Source organism: Taudactylus pleione, unplaced genomic scaffold, assembly GCF_031769625.1.
Source record: "Taudactylus pleione unplaced genomic scaffold, aTauple2 ptg000481l, whole genome shotgun sequence".
In the NCBI taxonomy this organism is placed as follows: domain Eukaryota; kingdom Metazoa; phylum Chordata; class Amphibia; order Anura; family Myobatrachidae; genus Taudactylus; species Taudactylus pleione.
In genome coordinates this window covers 2,565,001-2,582,471 of record NW_028284883.1, presented here as the reverse complement: position 1 = coordinate 2,582,471, position 17,471 = coordinate 2,565,001, and the positions used below count along the sequence as shown (strand labels likewise).

Genomic DNA, 17,471 nt, shown 5'->3' with positions numbered 1-17,471 from the left:
TTGTTACAACCAATGGTAATAAAGATTTCAGCCTTCCTCAAAGATACCAAATCCGTTATTGATCATGTAGCTAATATTAAATGGGACTCAGAATATTGGCTCGTTACAGCAGATGTTATATCATTGTATACGATTATCCAACATCAAAAAGGCTTAAAGAGTGTGCAATTCTTTTTAGATAAAGAGGATCTTAATGAGGATTAAAAGGATTTTATTATAAAAGGGATTGGATTTATTCTTAATAACAACTTTTTCTGGGTTTTAGAATCATTTTATTTGCAAATTATGGGCACAGCCATGGGCACCAGACTGGCCTCGAGCTATGCTAATTTGTTTCTGGCCAAATGGGAAGCAGAATCAGTTTGGAGTGGGCATGGCTTTGGGGCCAGTCTGGTGACCTGGGTGCATTATATTGACAATGTATTTTTTATCTGGCGAGGTAGCCATGAATCCTTTGGATTCTTTTTGCACATTTTTGAATAATAAACAGATAATATCCATTTAACTTTTAATAAGAGTCAGGTGGAGGCTAATTTTTTTTAGATTTGACTATATTTATTAAGGATAATGAGATTTTAACCAAGAATTTTTTGAAACCCACTGATTGCAACTCTTTTATTGATCGGAAGAGTAATCATCATCATAATTGGCTGACTAGCATACTGAAGAGCCAATTTCAATGTATAAGGAGGAACTGCACCTTTGATGATGATTACCTTGATCAATCAGAGATTCTAAGAAAACAATTTGTCTCAAAAGGATATAATGATGAATTAATAGAGAGAACTAGGCAATAAGTATGCAATATGGATAGAGGTGGGATGCTAAAGGAGAGGGAGCGAGATACAACAGATTTTTATTCTAAAGTCCCTTTTATTACTAAATATAATGGACAACATCGCCAAATAGAGGGTATTATTCAGAAGCATTGGGGGGTGTTGTATCCTATGTTGAAGGAATGCCTTAATCCAAAGCCATGTTTTGTATACAGGAATGCAAAAAATAAAAAAAATCAACTGGTAAAGAGTGTAACAGAGAGCCCCCAAAAAATGTTAACCACTCTAAAGGTTTTTATCATTGTGGCCTGTGTATACCATGTAAGATTTGTAAACACACCTCTAACAGAATTACGACATATAAGTCTAACAATACAGGGAAGGAGTAATCTATTACTCAATTTATTACATGTAAGACAAAAAATTTTTGTATCTTTTGGAATGCTCCAGCGGTAATCAGTATGTAGGCAGGTCGAGTCGGATGCTTAAAATTAGGATTGCTGAACACTGCAGGAACATCCAAAAAGGGATTGAAAAACAGTGTATCTTCCCATTTTAAAAAAGAACATCAGTGTAACTTTTCTGATGTGGTATTTTTTTGTGGCATTAAGGTGACAGTACCCAATTGGAGGAATAATGATATGGAGGGCACTCTAGCTTGGCTAGAAATGCAGACCATTTATGAGATGTGAACACTAACTCCAGGGGTCCTCAATTCTGATTTTGAGACCAAATTGTTTCTTTAGTCTTAGGAGGCGATTGGGTCTGCCCCTTTAAGGGATGTTTGTTTTAAACCCTCGTGTATTATAATATATAATTCTTCCAATATCGGTATTCATTATGGGGGATTGTTTTTGGGGTTTATTAGACCCTTTGTAATTTTTGTGTAGATGTATTTTTTATATGATTTATAATCTCTGTTTTTCTTTCTGTCAGGATGGGACAACTATATATCGTAGAGGAGAACACATGGAACATAGTGTGATGTGATATGTTCCAAGAGTAGTAAGGGACCATACTCGTAGTTGCACCAGCACCGGCTTGCGGGTCATGAACACTTCCGGTTTGCGTGTCATCTATTGGAAGGGAGCCGTGATGGAAGATAACCTAACAAGCATCACATCTGGGGCTTGGACGCTACCCACTACACATGCAGACCTGAGAGTAGGTAGTATAAACATACAGGACTGACATGGCAGGACGGGTAATACTGGCTGGACATAATCAGATGAAATCCTTGGAAAACTCTGGTCTGGGTTTTGTAAAAGAGGAGCCGGAATTAAGGACTTTTTAAGCTATGCTGGTTTTTAATATTTTTAATATTTCCTTGATATATAAGATTTGTGATTTGTAGAACTCTGTGATTTTATTTATAGGAGGGAAGATGAAGTGTCCGAAGTTGTTTTTAATTATATTTAAGGGAAATGTGCAATTTTAGGATTGACAGGTCACATGACCAATTAATATGGTTGGAGGTATATAAAGGGAGTCTTTGGTAGCATTCATTACACCTTGAAAAAGGACAGTTTGTGTCCGAAACACAGTGGTGGGGGAGGAATGCTGCTAAAGACCTGGTGACCTGTTCCAGAATAGAGTACGTCAGGAGGGAGGTGATTTACCTGGGAGTCATCCTCTGCTGTTGTGATTACATCTTATATCGTGCCTTTCTGGAAAGGCCTTTTATGGTACAAAGTGAATTTTTATTTTTCTGTTTTCTGCAATAAATTTGAAACTTTTAAGCACTATGATCAGTTTTTCCTTGTTATATATGGAGGGGACCCAATGACTTGAATGGTGAGGACAGAGAGAAAGGGGTGATGGGAAGAACCCTAAAAGATACCTTTATATGCACCAACCTCACCTAGTCAAGGTGAGAATTTATTCTCAACAGTCCAAAATTGGATATCATTAAGCTTAATGACTTTTTCTTCTTGTTGTTGTGTTTTTCTCTTATTTTAAAGAGTATTTAGAAAAATTCTATACAGCGTCTGTTGGCCATCTCATATCTTTTTTTGTTTGAATTGTAAGAGGTGTGGTGATCCTGAGTTGGACTTTGGCAGCAGGATCAATAACACTCAGGTTATATCTGTTTGTTTATTAAATCTGGCCACAATCAGTCATCTGCAAACATGTTTGCACAATGATAGATGTCTAAAAGACCAAGTTTTCAAATTATGTTCAAACGATTATTGAACGATTATCAAACTATTTTATCATTATCGTTCAACTTAATCATCTAGTGGATACCCCCCTTAACTCTTCTGAAAATGTGAGAACTGGACTGATGCTAGTGTGTATGGCACCCCCTGCAAACTATAAATGTGCGCTCTCCTTCAAATAGAAGAGGCAGTGGGTGACACTTTGCAGAGGCAGTAGGGGACACAAAGCGGGTGACGCTGTGGAGAGGCATTGGGTGGCACTGGGGAGAGGCAGTGGGTGGCACTGGGCAGAGGCAGTGGTTAATGCTGGGGACAGGAAGGGGTTGACAGGGAGAGGCAATGGGTAACAGGGAGAGGGTGAGAGAGAGAGGGTGACAGGCAGTGGGTGAGAGGGAGTGACAGAGAGAGGCAGTGGGTGATGTCAGTAGAAGATGAAAGGCAGTGGGTGACAGAGTGTGATGGGGAGATAGTGATACCAAGGACAATCAGAGGATCTGGCAGTGGATGAGGTGAAAAGAAAATGGGAGGCAGTGAGGTAGTGGGTGACAGGAAGATGCAGAGAGTGTCAAGTGAGAGTGGTGGGTAGAGGCAGGGCCGGATTGAGGGCCCCATGGGCCTGGAGCTGAAAATGACCAAGGGCCTATTATGAGAAGCAGTGGAGGTGTCATCAGTGCTGTGTGGGTGTGGCTAGTGCCATGTGGATGTGTACGCCCCTATACTCTTTGCCCCAAAAGTATGTAAAAGAAAGATAAAATGCTTAATTTTGTGTGGTAACTAGAAACACAATTTTACTACTTATGATTTATGGCTGACCATGTGGAGAGCAGATGGACAGTCAACATCATGTTGTCTTGACAATGGGCCTATTTTTATGTGGAGGCCTGGAGCTGTAGCTCCATCTGCCCCATTGTTAATCTGGCCCTTGGTAGAGGCAGTGGTAGATGCCAGAGAGAGGCAAAGGGTGACAGGGAGAGGCAGTGGGCGACACCAGGGAGAGGCAGTGGGCAACACCAGGGAATAAATGACAGAGAGAAGGCAGTAGATGACTTAGAGTACGATGGTGAGAGGTAGTGGGTGATGTCAAGTAGAGGGTGAAAGGCAGTGGGTGATATATAGGGGGCACTGGGCTAGATGGGAAGGGGCAGTGAGATGGTTGTGAGAGGGGGAACACTAGGCTGGAAAAGGGGGTACACTGGGCTGAATGAGGGGGACACTGACAAGACTGTCTGGGTGTTCTTGCTGATGGGCAGTTAGATGGGGCAGTGGGTTGATTGGGGGCGAAGGGGGGAGACACTAGGCTGGCAGGGTGTGAGTCACTGTGATGATGGGTCAGTCAGATAGTGGGGAACACTAGGCTGGATGGGGGGGTCACTTTGTAGATAGACTGGGTAAGATGGGGAGTGGCAGTGATATTGGGGTGGGAGGTGGGAACACTAGACTGAATGAGGGGGGGATCACTGTGACTGGCTGGGGGTTCTAGGTAGAGGGCAGTGGAATGGTTGGGGAGGGAAGGAGGGAGACCCTGGGCTTGCAGTATTGGAGACACTGGGGTGGGGGATCAGTAATGGAGGGGAACATTTGGTTGGAGAATGGGCAAACACTGTTGTGTTCAGAAGCACTAACCTGCTGCTGTTCAATTTCTGCCTGGCCCTGCACACTTGCTGCAGCCTCCTGAACAGCCCTTCAGTTCCAGCTGCTGCTGCTGTCATCTGGCGTGTCCGTGGCTGCCTTTCCCTGGCGGTACGATGCATGCGGCCGGGATTAGTGAGAGGGGAAGGACTGGTGCTGTGCCCAGCACAGGCATCAGTGTTAGACAGCCACAGTCAGTGAGTGGCTGGGCTGTGAGTATAGAAGGCAGAGCCTCATTCCAGCTCAGGGGCAGAGGCAGACACAGTACACTGCCTGGCTGCCATACAGTTAGTTATTACCTCAGCTCAGCCGATGTGCCCACCCCTTCTGCGCTGCCCAACCCCTACCTGCCGCGCACCCTCTCCACACCACCCACGGTCCTGCCAGCCGGACACAACTTGTGACTGTATCAGTCACAGACCCATGCGCAGGTGCTGCGCCACGGCTGCACTGTTGACAGGCAGCAGCACCAGCAGCTAAGCCCGGCTGGCTGACAATAGTGTCTTTAAGTGGGCAGGGTTTTTAGGAATCTGGGCTGTGTACGGGGGGCAACTGCCCTTTTCGCCCCCCCCCCCCGGGATCCGCCGGTGAACACAACCATGGTAGAGTGATTGACAGGAAGTGCTGTTTGTGGGTGGTGATGGGGGGTGGTCGACCGAACGCAGGCGTGCCAGTGTGTTTCAATGGCATTGTAGAGGCATGCATAAATTATCCACAGCGATACCATACTCAGCTTGAGGCCTCATAGCATGCGCTGAAGTAAGCAATTCCTGAGGTAAGGTCTGATCTGCCTTAACTGTGTGTATGGGTCCGATGTAACTCGATGTTACCATTTATTTCGCTATGTTTTGACCAAGTATACGGATGTGATTAAGGGTAAGTGGGCATCCTTATATTAGGCTGCGATCGCAATGCGAATGCAAACATTTGCATATCACTGCTGATATTAGCAACTGCGTTGCATGCATATAAGCAGATTAGCGATCCATAGTGAATCAAGTCCAGTGTGTGAATACGTATGCACCCAAGTTCTAGCAAATCCCTTGTTATTGCTTGTGAACGCTTTGCTAACACTGGTTGCTCTCTTCACCTCCAGGACACAGGATATGTTCCCGTAAACCTTCATGAGTGAGCTTTAAACATTTTTTTTTGTTTTTTGTTGCATATACAAGTTGTTTCTGCTGTACGAGTGAGGTTTTAGCGTTTACATTGATGCTGAAGAAATGCCTTTGGTACACCTTAAGTGAAGATGTCTGCAATGTGGGTGCATTTCAGTTATAAGGATCAGTGACATCTTCCTGTATTAAAACTGGAATATTTGCTGACCATGCAAAGAGAAAGAGGAATGATCTTGGTCACAGCATATGGGTAAAAACTTGCCCACTTTGTGTAAGATATTTTTTAGATGTACCAAGACCATTTTGCTGCACATTCTACATCAGCCCTATAGACTCTTGGCAGCACTGATTAGTGATACTGTGTTAGCTTTATTTTGTTTTTGTTTAGATTTCTTAATTTTCTTACTATATGAAAGCTGGATGACATCAAATCCACTGATAATGTTTTTACCATTTATAATAACTGTTTTCCTTCAGGAAATTGAAAACCCCAATTCTGAATTTAACATGAAGAACTTGCTGATGACACTTCACGACTTATTCTTTGCTGGGACAGAGACAGTCAGTTCAACATTAAGACATGGGATCCTCATCCTTCTGAAATACCCAGAGATACAAGGTGAATTGAGCAATAGTTTTGTATGTCATATGTAATCCGGAATGTTTTGGAGATAGAGATGAAAGTTGTGTAATTTATAATTTTCCAACTCAGTCTACACAGATTTCTCTGTTAAAAATTGATCTGTGATTGAGATTCAGTTATCTATGAGTTACTCATTGTATGGTGCAATTTGCTTGTGTAGTTATTAATATTGTAAATATGTTCTTTGTTACAAGATAACACATGAACTATTGGGCTACTTAAATATAACTCCACTTTTAATAAATGTTTACTAATCTAGTCTTCATGACATTTTTTCTAATAATCTGCCTCATCTACTTTTTTATATCTAATTTGAATTAAGTGACATTGAGTGAATAATGGAGAAGATATTGGTCTTAAGGACAACATATGTATTTAAGAGGAGATTACAATCATTAAGAAGAAATAAGAATTGTTAGTCTGTTACATATGCCTCTTGTTATCTGTAACCTGATATCTAAAAGAGAAAAGTACAGGGTTGTAGCAAGGGTGGAGCAACCTGCAACATTTCTGACTTCTCCCTTTTTTTAATGCAAGTCAATACCTGGCAAGCGACAAAATGTCCTTTATACAGACCCTCCAGGTCATCCTGGATGTCCCACGTGTGCTAGAAACAGTGATATGAGTGAAATGCTGTTCCTGGTACAAGGTCTCTGAGTTATTTTTCCAGGGTGTCCAACAGGATCAAGACACAGTCCCAAATGATGTCTCCACACTGTCAAGTCACCCGGAACAATGTCTATGTTTGCACAAGTAGCAAACCCTGTATTAACATCCATGCCAGGTTTTTATGCCTGTTGGTAAGCTTACCGGTGGCCATTATAGTTTCTGATGGTCTTGACTGTCATCAGGGAGCACTGGAATAAAATACATTGTGTTTTTATTCCTCATGAACTTGTACATGGCTTTTGGTTTCCACAATATGGACATAACTCTCTCCAGATGGTACTTCCTCACAAAGTATATCATTTGTAAGGTATGGAGTTGTGCAACGTTTTCCTGCTGAACACCCTACATAGGGGCATTCAGAAGAGGTTGAACATTGAGTTGCTTGCAGAGCCATTTTCCCCCTAATACAATCTTGTGCATAAGATTACAGTAGAACAAAAGGTTTCAGCATGATATCAGCCCAGCTTTAAAGGTCTCCTTGAACATAGTTCCTAGTTTATTCTGTATATTTTGAAGTCCCAGATGAAGTAGAATGCTTCCCTTATGAATGCCTTCAGACCATGATCAAAGATGGCCATGGCTTGGTCATGTAAAACAGATCTTGATGAGCAGCACCAGTGCTTTCCCTTCAATGGAACAGTCTCTGAGGCTTTCATCACAACACTTTAGGGCCAAATCTTCACTATTGAAATAGACTACCGGGATCTTAATGATGTCTCTTTTAGTGGTGAAGGGTATGGGAGTGGAGCATAAATAATGCAATTGACATTATTAGGACCAGGATGACATTTTGTCTGCTTAAAAAGCCTGAATTGGCATTTGTACCACTGAGTTATTGTTTGATGTTTGTTTTGTCTTTCCTTGGATCAACACATTTCAAAGTTATAAAAGATTGAATTTTAATAGACCTAGGTATATAATCAGTCTTATGAGTCAATTATGTATTTAAATAAAGAATATTTAACTTAACATTCTATAGGCCTGATTCAGATTTGGGAATAGAGTATGATATAGCAATTAACTGTAAACTTGGACACACCATGTTGCAATACAAGAGGGGCAAATACATAATTCTTTTTGCATGTAGGGTAGATACCAGCTGCTTTTACATGTAGCCCAAAAATACTGCACAGCTTTATTTTTACAATGCAAATTAAGTATATCTGCACATTTTTAAGTCTGCCAGACCTGCAGTGCAGCATGGTTTTACCAAGAGGCACAGGCCCTGATTCAGAGCTGGACGCTTGCTCTGAATCAGGGCATCTCTTTTTTTTTTTTATGGAGCGGCCTCCTGGCTGCTCGCGTTGCCACCCACAGCTAATGCGAGCGGCCAGGATGATGGTCGCGACAGTCAAGACCATCGTGACTATCGGGCTTGCGACAAGACCCTTGAGGTAGGGTCTCGTGGCCGCAAGCCCCAGAGAGCTTTCGGCTCAAACAGAACCGAAAGCTCTCCCACTGACATCACTTGTGATGTCACTGGGGCTGCCCCCAAACGGTAGGCGTTCTCATGGGAATGCCTCCGTCTGGGCAGCCACCCCCCTGGCCCGCCCACCAAAGGGGGCGTGCTGTCACTCAACATCGACAGCACGCCCCCTTTGGTGTGAGACCCGGAGCGACTTAGTGCCCGTCGCTATCCAGGTCTCGCGCATGCGCACGACGGAGTTGGCTCCGTCGTGCGCATGCGCTCTGGGCCACCATCGACCTGGTTGCGAGCGCTCAGCGCTTGCGACCGGGTCTGAATCAGGCCCACAGTTACTTGCTATATATAATTCTATTCCCAAAGCTGAAACAGGCCCTGAATCAACATGATGATAACAAACCTGCAATTACAAGTTTAAACAGAATTTTATATTAGAAATACTGTACATTGGTAATTTCTTAAAGAATTATTTATAGGAAATAACCTTAAAACACATTATAGCTTTGTTAATTTCACTTATTAGCTTACAGGGTTTAATCTGTCATTTATTAGAACGTTTAGACCAAAACAGGTGTGTGCTTCTACTAGTCTGTTTTTTTTCTTAGACAAGAAAGGCCAAGCAACATAAAAAATTTAATTCTTCAACTTTTACACCTTTTCTAGATAAGTTGCATAAGGAAATAGATAGTGTGATAGGCCAAAACCGAAGTCCGAACATTAAGGACCTGAGCAAGATGTCATATACGGATGCTGTCATCCACGAGATCCAGAGGTTTAGTGATATTCTCCCAACCAGTGTTCCCCACAAAGTCATCAGAGACACCACATTCAGAGGATTCACCATTCCAAAGGCAAGTGGAGCAGTTCTAAATATTGCATACAAAAAACTGCAATTGGTATGATACGCCTGAATAATTTTATATAAGACCCCAAGAGGTAAATTTACTAAGATTCATGTCTGATTGAGTTCTGCCAATTAGAAACTCGATTTGCATAGCTGAAAATCAAGCGATTTTAGACTTCTGGAACTCTCAATTTACCAAGAAGCGTGATTATCTGAGATCGTGTTTTCCGATGGTGTATCAGTTAGAGATTTCTCCCAACAAGTTACAGGTGTCTGACCGCAGCCAAACACTCCTGAGCAAGGAGCCAGTCAGTGAGATATGTGAAGGCTACTTGTGTTATACCTGTGAAAAAAAGCATAACCAGCCCCGGCTGCTCAGCCAGTCCTTGTTCCTAAAAATAAAGGGGAAAAAATTATTAGGGTCCCCCCGTATTTTAGGAACCAGCACCGGGCTGCTGAGCCTGTATGGTTTTACAAATAGGAAGAAAAAAAATTGCGTAGGGGTCCCCATATTTTTAAAACCAGCACTGGGCTCAAATCCATCTGGGGTTTAATGCCACAGCCAGGGAACACTTTTAACGGATCACCCCAGCCAAAGCATTATCACCTCATGCTGGTCAGCCCAAGCCGGGGATCTCAGGGAGGTGGGGATCCCCCAATAAAGTGGCCCCACCTCTCCTGAGTACTCTAGGCTTAAGTTGAAGCCTGGGGCTCTTCCCCACATCCCTGGAGTGGTCTGTGCATGGGTAATAGTGGTGAAATAATAATGTAAACTATTGTTTTTTTACAGAGGACCTACAAGTGCCAGCAGGCGGCCATCACCCGTACCCCCACTGTAAAAAATGTAAAAAAAAATTCACTACACACACACACACACAGTAGATTGTATAATTTTATTGCACACACTTATCACACTCACACATACTTACCTACTGCCAGCTGTTCTGTCCCCTTGTCCATGTAGAATTCCAATGGGTTACGTGGGTTACCTGTAAAAAAAAAAAAATCCTATAATCACCTACCTCCTGGCATACATTCGGTCCTCTTCTCCCTGTAGCATCCAAAAAAAAAGTGACCCATTCCACCTCGGGCAAGTATAGGTATATGTGTTATCACATATACCTATATTACGTGGAATGACAGAAGACGCAACTCTTCTGAAATTCTCACGGCCCACCAGCCAATCAGAGGCAGCTCTACATCTAGCGGCTGCTGATTGGCTGTGACCCACGTGCCTCTCACTCTACAGCATGTGGGTCACAGTGCGTTTGAACACCGTTACAGGGTAGTGCATAAATGATCCACTGCAATGGCATAAGCAGCTTGAGCTCTCCCTGCATAAAAGAAGTTTAGCATTTTCTGCGTAGGGTCTGACCTTGTGCAAATGTGCGTGAGGCTCCGATGTTACACGATGTTACCAATGGTTTTGCAGACTTATTACGGATGTGAGTAGGGGAAGTGGGCATCATTATGTTGAGCTGCGACAGCATTGCGATCTCAGACATTAGCATATTTTACAGTGAGACTGCATGTGTGATCGCAGTTGCAATCTGTAATGAATCAGGCCCATAGCCAATACATTCACACTTGGCTTTGTCTTGTACATAGCTACATATAAATAACAGATGTGCGGGTTTGGTTTTACTCGGATAGCATTTTATTGGCTATCAGCTATCACGTGTTTTGGATAGCCAATAAAATAAATCCAAACTTGCGATAATTTTGGCGTAAAGAACCGAGTAAATCTGAGTAAAACCGAACCCGCACATCTCTAATAAATAAGAGGATGTTGATCATTATTTTTTTTTAAATCGTTTTGTGCTGCCTTATGGGATAAGTCTATAATTTATTATTGCTGTGTTTACTGTGTACTAGCTTGAGGCAGCATTCGGCCAAACCATTTTTAAGTGTGTGACCATTTTATTTCAGGCTGTACAACGCACAGATGATATTTAGAGATCTTCAGTTGATGGATTGTAATTAGATAATAGTATACCGTACATTTCGTAGTGAGGATTTAATCGCAAAGTGATTGACAAGCAGGAAGCATTTGCTGGCGGCAATGGGAAGATGGTGACTCATATGCAGGGATGTTGTGTCTGTTTTTGGGGGATATCCTCTGCCTACGACTGTGATTCCATTTGCAGTAAAAATGGCTCCGGCGTCTCAGTTCCGGTGGCCATTCTAAGCAGGGTTACCATCAGAAATTGTGAGGTCAATAGGTCAGAGGTGGGTGGAGCTGTGGATAACGTGGGTGGAGCTACATCAGGAGGAGCATCAATTGGTGCATAAACCATTTTTAAAAATTCTCAAAGCTTGTGCTGTGGGGGCGGGTGTTATTATATTGTATCAATCATATAATTAATGAAACCCACAAATATCAAAATATAGGAGAGAAAACGGTTGTATATTCATACACACAGGTAAAACAAGAGTCTATACTAAATATATAAGAAAAACCACATATACACATTTTATATATATATATATATATATATATATATATATATACACACACACACACTGGGTATATTTTTCTGAGTACATTTTTCTCAGTAAATATACTGTATCTATAATGGGGCTATTGTAATGAAATTTTCACCAAATGTCAGCAACAACCCATGCAATCCACACATGCAAAGAAATCCAACAATAGATGTCCATACATTAAGTTATGTGTAATGATGTCAAATGACACAGGGAAAAAGTATTGAACACATGATGAAAGGGAGGTGCAAAAAGGCATTGAAAGCCAAGACACCAGCTGAAATCTATCAGTAATTAGAAAGCAATCCTGCCCCTTGTCAATGCAAATTAATATAAGCAGGTTCAGTCCCAACTGATGGTCTATTAAAAGGTGTCTCATTACCAAGGTAATGTACTGCTGGATGGGCAGGAACCAGCGTGTCACTCTGGGGTTAACTTCTTTGCTGAGGTGCATCCACCTCAGAGTTGTGTGATCTGTGACCAAGACAAATTCCCTTCCCAGGAGATAATATTTCAAAGCTTCTACTGCCCACTTTATTGCCAAGCATTCTAGTTCAACTATGGGGTATCTTGTCTCTCGTAACAGTTTTCTACTTAAGTAGAAGATTGGCTTGGATTGTGATAAAATAGCTCCTAAGCTTGTCTTGGAGGTGTCAGTTTGCAGGATAAAGGGTTGTCAGAAATCCAGTGCATGTAGAACCAGTTTGGAACACAGAGCCATCCTCATATCTCTCCAGGCTGCTTCAGTTTTTTTGGCCCATATAATTCTTTCCAGTTGAGCCTTCTTAAGGGTCTCAGTCAGTGGTAAATCTCTGGACACAAAATTTGTAATGAAACTGCAATAATAGCCTAGCAGTCCAAGGAAAGTTATCATTTGTTTCTTGGTGGAGGGTCTTGGCCAGGATTGAATTGCCTCCACTTTCTGCAGTTGCGGCTTCACTTTTCCATTGCAAATCACATACTCTAAATAATTGGCCTCTTAAAGTCCATTGGTACACTTGTCTGGATTAACCATAAACCCGTGCTGTCATAAGCTGTTTAGCACATCTTGGACTTTGGGCAAGTGTTCAACCACTCCTTCACGTATATTTATCTTGTGCTCTACTAAGGGCGTGCGCACTGGCAGGGAAGAAAACACATGTTAATTATTGCCAACTAAGGCTTCCCATTGTTTTCACTGTTTTGCTGACAAGGTGTCCACCAGCAGAACTTCTGTAGGGCCAGGCAAACTATAGCGGCCCCCAGGAACTTGAGGGGTGGCGGTTTCCAGCACATCCATGGCAACAACTGTATTGGGTGTAACACTGTCTGGCCTGATTATGGCCAGACAAAAATATTGGCAAAGTGTGTGGATTTCTTTCCTCAGACATTATTTGCGCAGAGGTTCCCTCTCCAAAGAGAACTGGCCATGTTTTTGCACTCTTCTCCCTTTTTATGTGGTAGGGCCTTGGAGACTACATTAGCGTTGTCTTTGTGCTTACTTTAAGAGCTCAACAAATCCTGGGAAGTTGCAACCCAATATGATAGGATAGGGGAGCTTAGGAACATCTGTAAAGACCACGTCATAAGTGTGACCCTTTATGGTGAGGATCACTCGCACCCGGGAGAAGTTTTCTGTACTTCAACAAACCCTGGCACCTTTTCCACCAGCCTGGGCAGGACAACCCTGGCACCTTTTCCACCAGCCTGGGCAGGACAGCCTCTGAGATCAGGGTTAGCTCACCCCCTGAGTCTATAATAGCTGGGAGTTTTCAGCCATTCAGTAACACTGTTCCACATTAATGGTGATCTGGAATCCAGGGGTACCATTGTGCAAAAAGCAGGATACGTAGTGCCCTCACTAGCAACCCCACACTCCATAGGCTCTGTTTTTCTGGGACAGTCCCGCCTTATTTGACCTGGCTCTCCGCATTCATAGCAAATTAACCTGGCATCTCCAGCTGCATTTCCTTGAGGAGAGTGTGACATCTGGGGTTACAGGCCAATGGGGTGCCATCTTAATGGGTCGCTCATTCCCTGGTTTCTTTACTGGCACTTTTGTCATATTGTCTGCTCCAATAATGTAATTAATTGCTCTAAATTCATTCAGTGTGTATGACTCAGTGCTACATATTAAGCCCTAGGTTTCTTATACACTGGTCAACAACCATCATCTCTACAATCTGAGCGACAGTGCAGTCTTCTGGTTGGAGTCAATTTTGCCCCTGGCTGGCGAGTTCTGCCACCTGCTTCCAAATTGGAACCACTGGTAATAGAGTCCATTCATGGATGCACTGCTCTTTCCCAGAAGGAGTGAGACCCGATGTGGCCAGAATGGCACTTTTGACTAGGTCATATTTCTCTGCATCAGCAGAGGACAAATCAGCATAGGCTTTTTGAGCTTCAGTGAGATAAGGGGCAAGTCTATCAGCCCAAGAATCTGCTATCCATATTAAACACTGTGCCACCCTCTCAAATATTAGCAATTATGCCTCTGTGTCATCTGAGGCAGACATTTTCTTTAAATGCCCAGCAACTTTCGTGCCCACTGACTGGGTCAGCAGCTGCAACATTTGTTCCTCTGTCTTTTGGTGAGATGCCAATAAATGAACTATAGTGCAAAAAACTTCCTCCATTTGTGCTTATCTGACATACTCAAGTTTCTCCATGTCACTTCTGATCATTGGCCAGTAGGACTCCATCACGTTCAGCAAAGGAAGAGGGTGATAAGAGATAAAGTAGTGGAAGATAAAAGGTGGTGGCAGGATGAGGGTCAAGGCAAGTGGTAAAGTGGTTTGTGAAGGGCACAGGGGAAAGGTGGGTGGTGGTGGCTGTATATGGGAGACCAATGATGTCTGGATATAGGACGGCAGGGATTGCTGCTAGTGAAGAGTCACAGGACAGAGAAGCCTGGACCTGGGAGATGCAGGGCACCAGACCAAGGAGGATGCAGTGCAGGGAGAGCTGGGCCTGTGAGGCACAGGGCTTGGAGGGCTAGTTTAAGGGGAAGTGTACTGGGCTGGACTTATTGGAGGCACATGGGTGACTAGACAGAGTAGGGAGGTGGCACTGGACAGGGAAGACTGGACTTTAATGGGGGATCAGGGCAAGGAAGACTGGCTGGACTGGGGGGACACATGTCAGGGTCAGGAACTATGTCATAATCCATGTACCTGGTTTCAGATGGAGCAATGGCAGCCAGGCAGGCATGGAGAAAAAGCACCAGTGGCATTTTGAATATGGTGCCGGCTGTGAGCTGATCACAGCTAGCTGATCAGTAGCCAAACTGGAGCAGCCGCTGCAGCCAATTCTGATTGGCTGTCATTCTGCGAGCTTTGAATGGCTTGGATCCAGCATCAAATTCAAAATACCATTGGTGCTATTTCTCAGTGCCTGGCTGGGTGCCAGTGTGCCAGTTGCAACCTAGTACATGGACTACGATACTGACATGTGCCCATCCTGTACAGCCCATCTTCCCTTCTCTGTGCCCCCATTGAGATGCAGTTTTCCATACCCTGTACCACCCCCCACCATGTCTAGCCATCCCTGTGCCTGTTCCCTACAATCAGCTAACACTAATCCCAGCACAAATCCACACCACTGCCACCTGGGCCCCATCTCTAGCTGGTCCCAGGAATCCAGTACCAGAATCCCCCACTCCCTGATGGTGGCCCTGATTCTAAGCAACCAAAGGGTTACTCAGAGCACCAATAATTGACTTATCTGAGACTGGTGCGGTGTCTTGTACACAGTCATTTGGATTTGGGAAGCAACTGGTGGATGTCTCAATACAAATCCCGGTGACTGGGACTTTTGCATATTTTCACACAGCTACTGTGTAAAAAATTTGCAGAAGCTGTGGCATTAACTTCTATCGCTAAATCAGAATCTATGATCAGTTTTTCTATTTCATTTTGTCTTCCCTCATTTCTGGATACAGGGCACTGATGTTTATCCTCTGCTGTGTACTGTCCTGAGAGACCCCAGCCAGTTCACCACACCAGACAAATTCAACCCTGGACACTTTCTCGATGAGTCAGGGGGCTTTAAGAAGAATGATGCTTTTATGCCATTTTCCACAGGTAAAATATAACTTTCAAAATTAAGTAATATATTACAGTGGGTCAATTTCCAACATACAAGGCTGTAGTAGAAGAGATAATACATAGTTATTTTGTACTGTACATTATCTACTTATTATCACTACACCAACATTCTAAGCTGTTGGCAACATCATCCATCACCATGGAATATATAAAATTGCTTCCCCATTTAAAGCATCATAATAATGTTACATTCTACAAATTCATGGTATGTACCACATTAATATGTCCCGAGTCACATCTGAACTGATAGAACAAAACAATCGAACAAAGTGCCTGATTCAGAATGGATCGCAGCTGCGATTATGCACGGAGGTGTGCTGCCAAAATATGCTGATGAATGTTATCGCAAAGCCGTCGCACAGCCAGCATAGAGACACCCACTACCGCTATCTCACATCCATAATACCTTGCAGTCCTGTGTATATATCAGGAACACGGAGTAACATTGGCCCGTCATACACATTTAGAGCAGGTCTGACCTACTGCAGAAACGACAAGTCTTGTTGCACACAGTAAGTACTCAAGCTGCTTATGCCGTGTCAGTAGATAATTTATGCACGCCCATGCAACGACGTTCAAATGAACAAGCACGCCTGTGTTTCTCTGAGCTTTTGGGGGTGGTGACGGGGGAGAGACCAAAGTCTGTCTCTCACTCTGCGATGGGTTTTATTCTTCTTGAGTGTTCACAAAATGCTAACTCAATCACGCGCATTGTGCTGCATACGAATGCGCAGTACACCACATCTATCGATCTGCATCTGCTGTTGCAGTTGCAATCCATGCTGAATCAGACCCAAAGATACTGTATACAAAATTGTGTACATTTTCATCTCTGCATGCACCGAATGGTAAAACTCACTGTTTGCCAGTGGCGTAACTAGGGTCTTCGGAGCCCAGGGCAAGTTTCAGATTGGCGCCACCCCCCTACTACACAGGTAAATATGTCTTGCGCGCTGAAGGCGTGCGGCAAAAATGTGGGCGTGGTCACCTACCAGAAGGGGCGTGGCTACTGAAAATGGGGCGTGCCAACATGAGACGCCACCCATTTTTTTGTCACATTCCTTTACATTCCATATGCTAGATAGATTTGAGTGCACTGATCACCTAGATAGTATATCCTGATTATGACAGGCTGCTCCTACAGCAGGATCTGCACCTGCTAATATGATAAACAAGAAAAAAGGTGTGTATGGAGCGCTAGTCAAGATCAGGTGACCACGATGTGTAAATTGTATTTATTAAAACTCTTATAACAAATTAGAACGCGCACACAGGATACAATAAATGATAAGTATCAAATCACAATAACAGAAAAAATGTGGGTAAAGAGCATCTGAGAACACCTGGAGATGTAATAGGGAACTGCTATGGAAGTCCCTCTCCTAAGACGGAGCTTAAGACGGAGTCTCTGCTACCTTGTATTTATCCGTATTACATCTCCAGGTGTTCTCAGATGCTCTTTACCCACGTTTTTTCTGTTATTGTGATTTGATACTTATCACTTATTGTATCCTGTGTGCACGTTCTAATTTTTTATAAGAGTCTTAATAAATACAATTTACACATTGTGGTCACCTGATCCTCACTAGCGCTCCATACACACCTTTTTTCACATTCCATATGCACCTTACCTTTGCG

The 17,471-nt window shown here is 43.2% G+C and overlaps 1 protein-coding gene across 2 annotated transcripts in view; it reads left to right on the top strand.

The window, feature by feature from the left end:
• LOC148502848 (cytochrome P450 2G1-like) overlaps positions 1-17,471 on the top strand; it is a 52,134-nt gene that overhangs the window by 30,084 nt on the left and 4,579 nt on the right. For both annotated transcript variants that reach the window (XM_088449316.1, XM_088449315.1), the window contains 3 exons: positions 6,160-6,301; positions 9,081-9,268; positions 15,668-15,809. In XM_088449316.1, the coding sequence (XP_088305442.1) occupies positions 6,160-6,301; positions 9,081-9,268; positions 15,668-15,809 (472 nt within the window). The remainder of the gene's footprint in view (positions 1-6,159; positions 6,302-9,080; positions 9,269-15,667; positions 15,810-17,471) is intronic.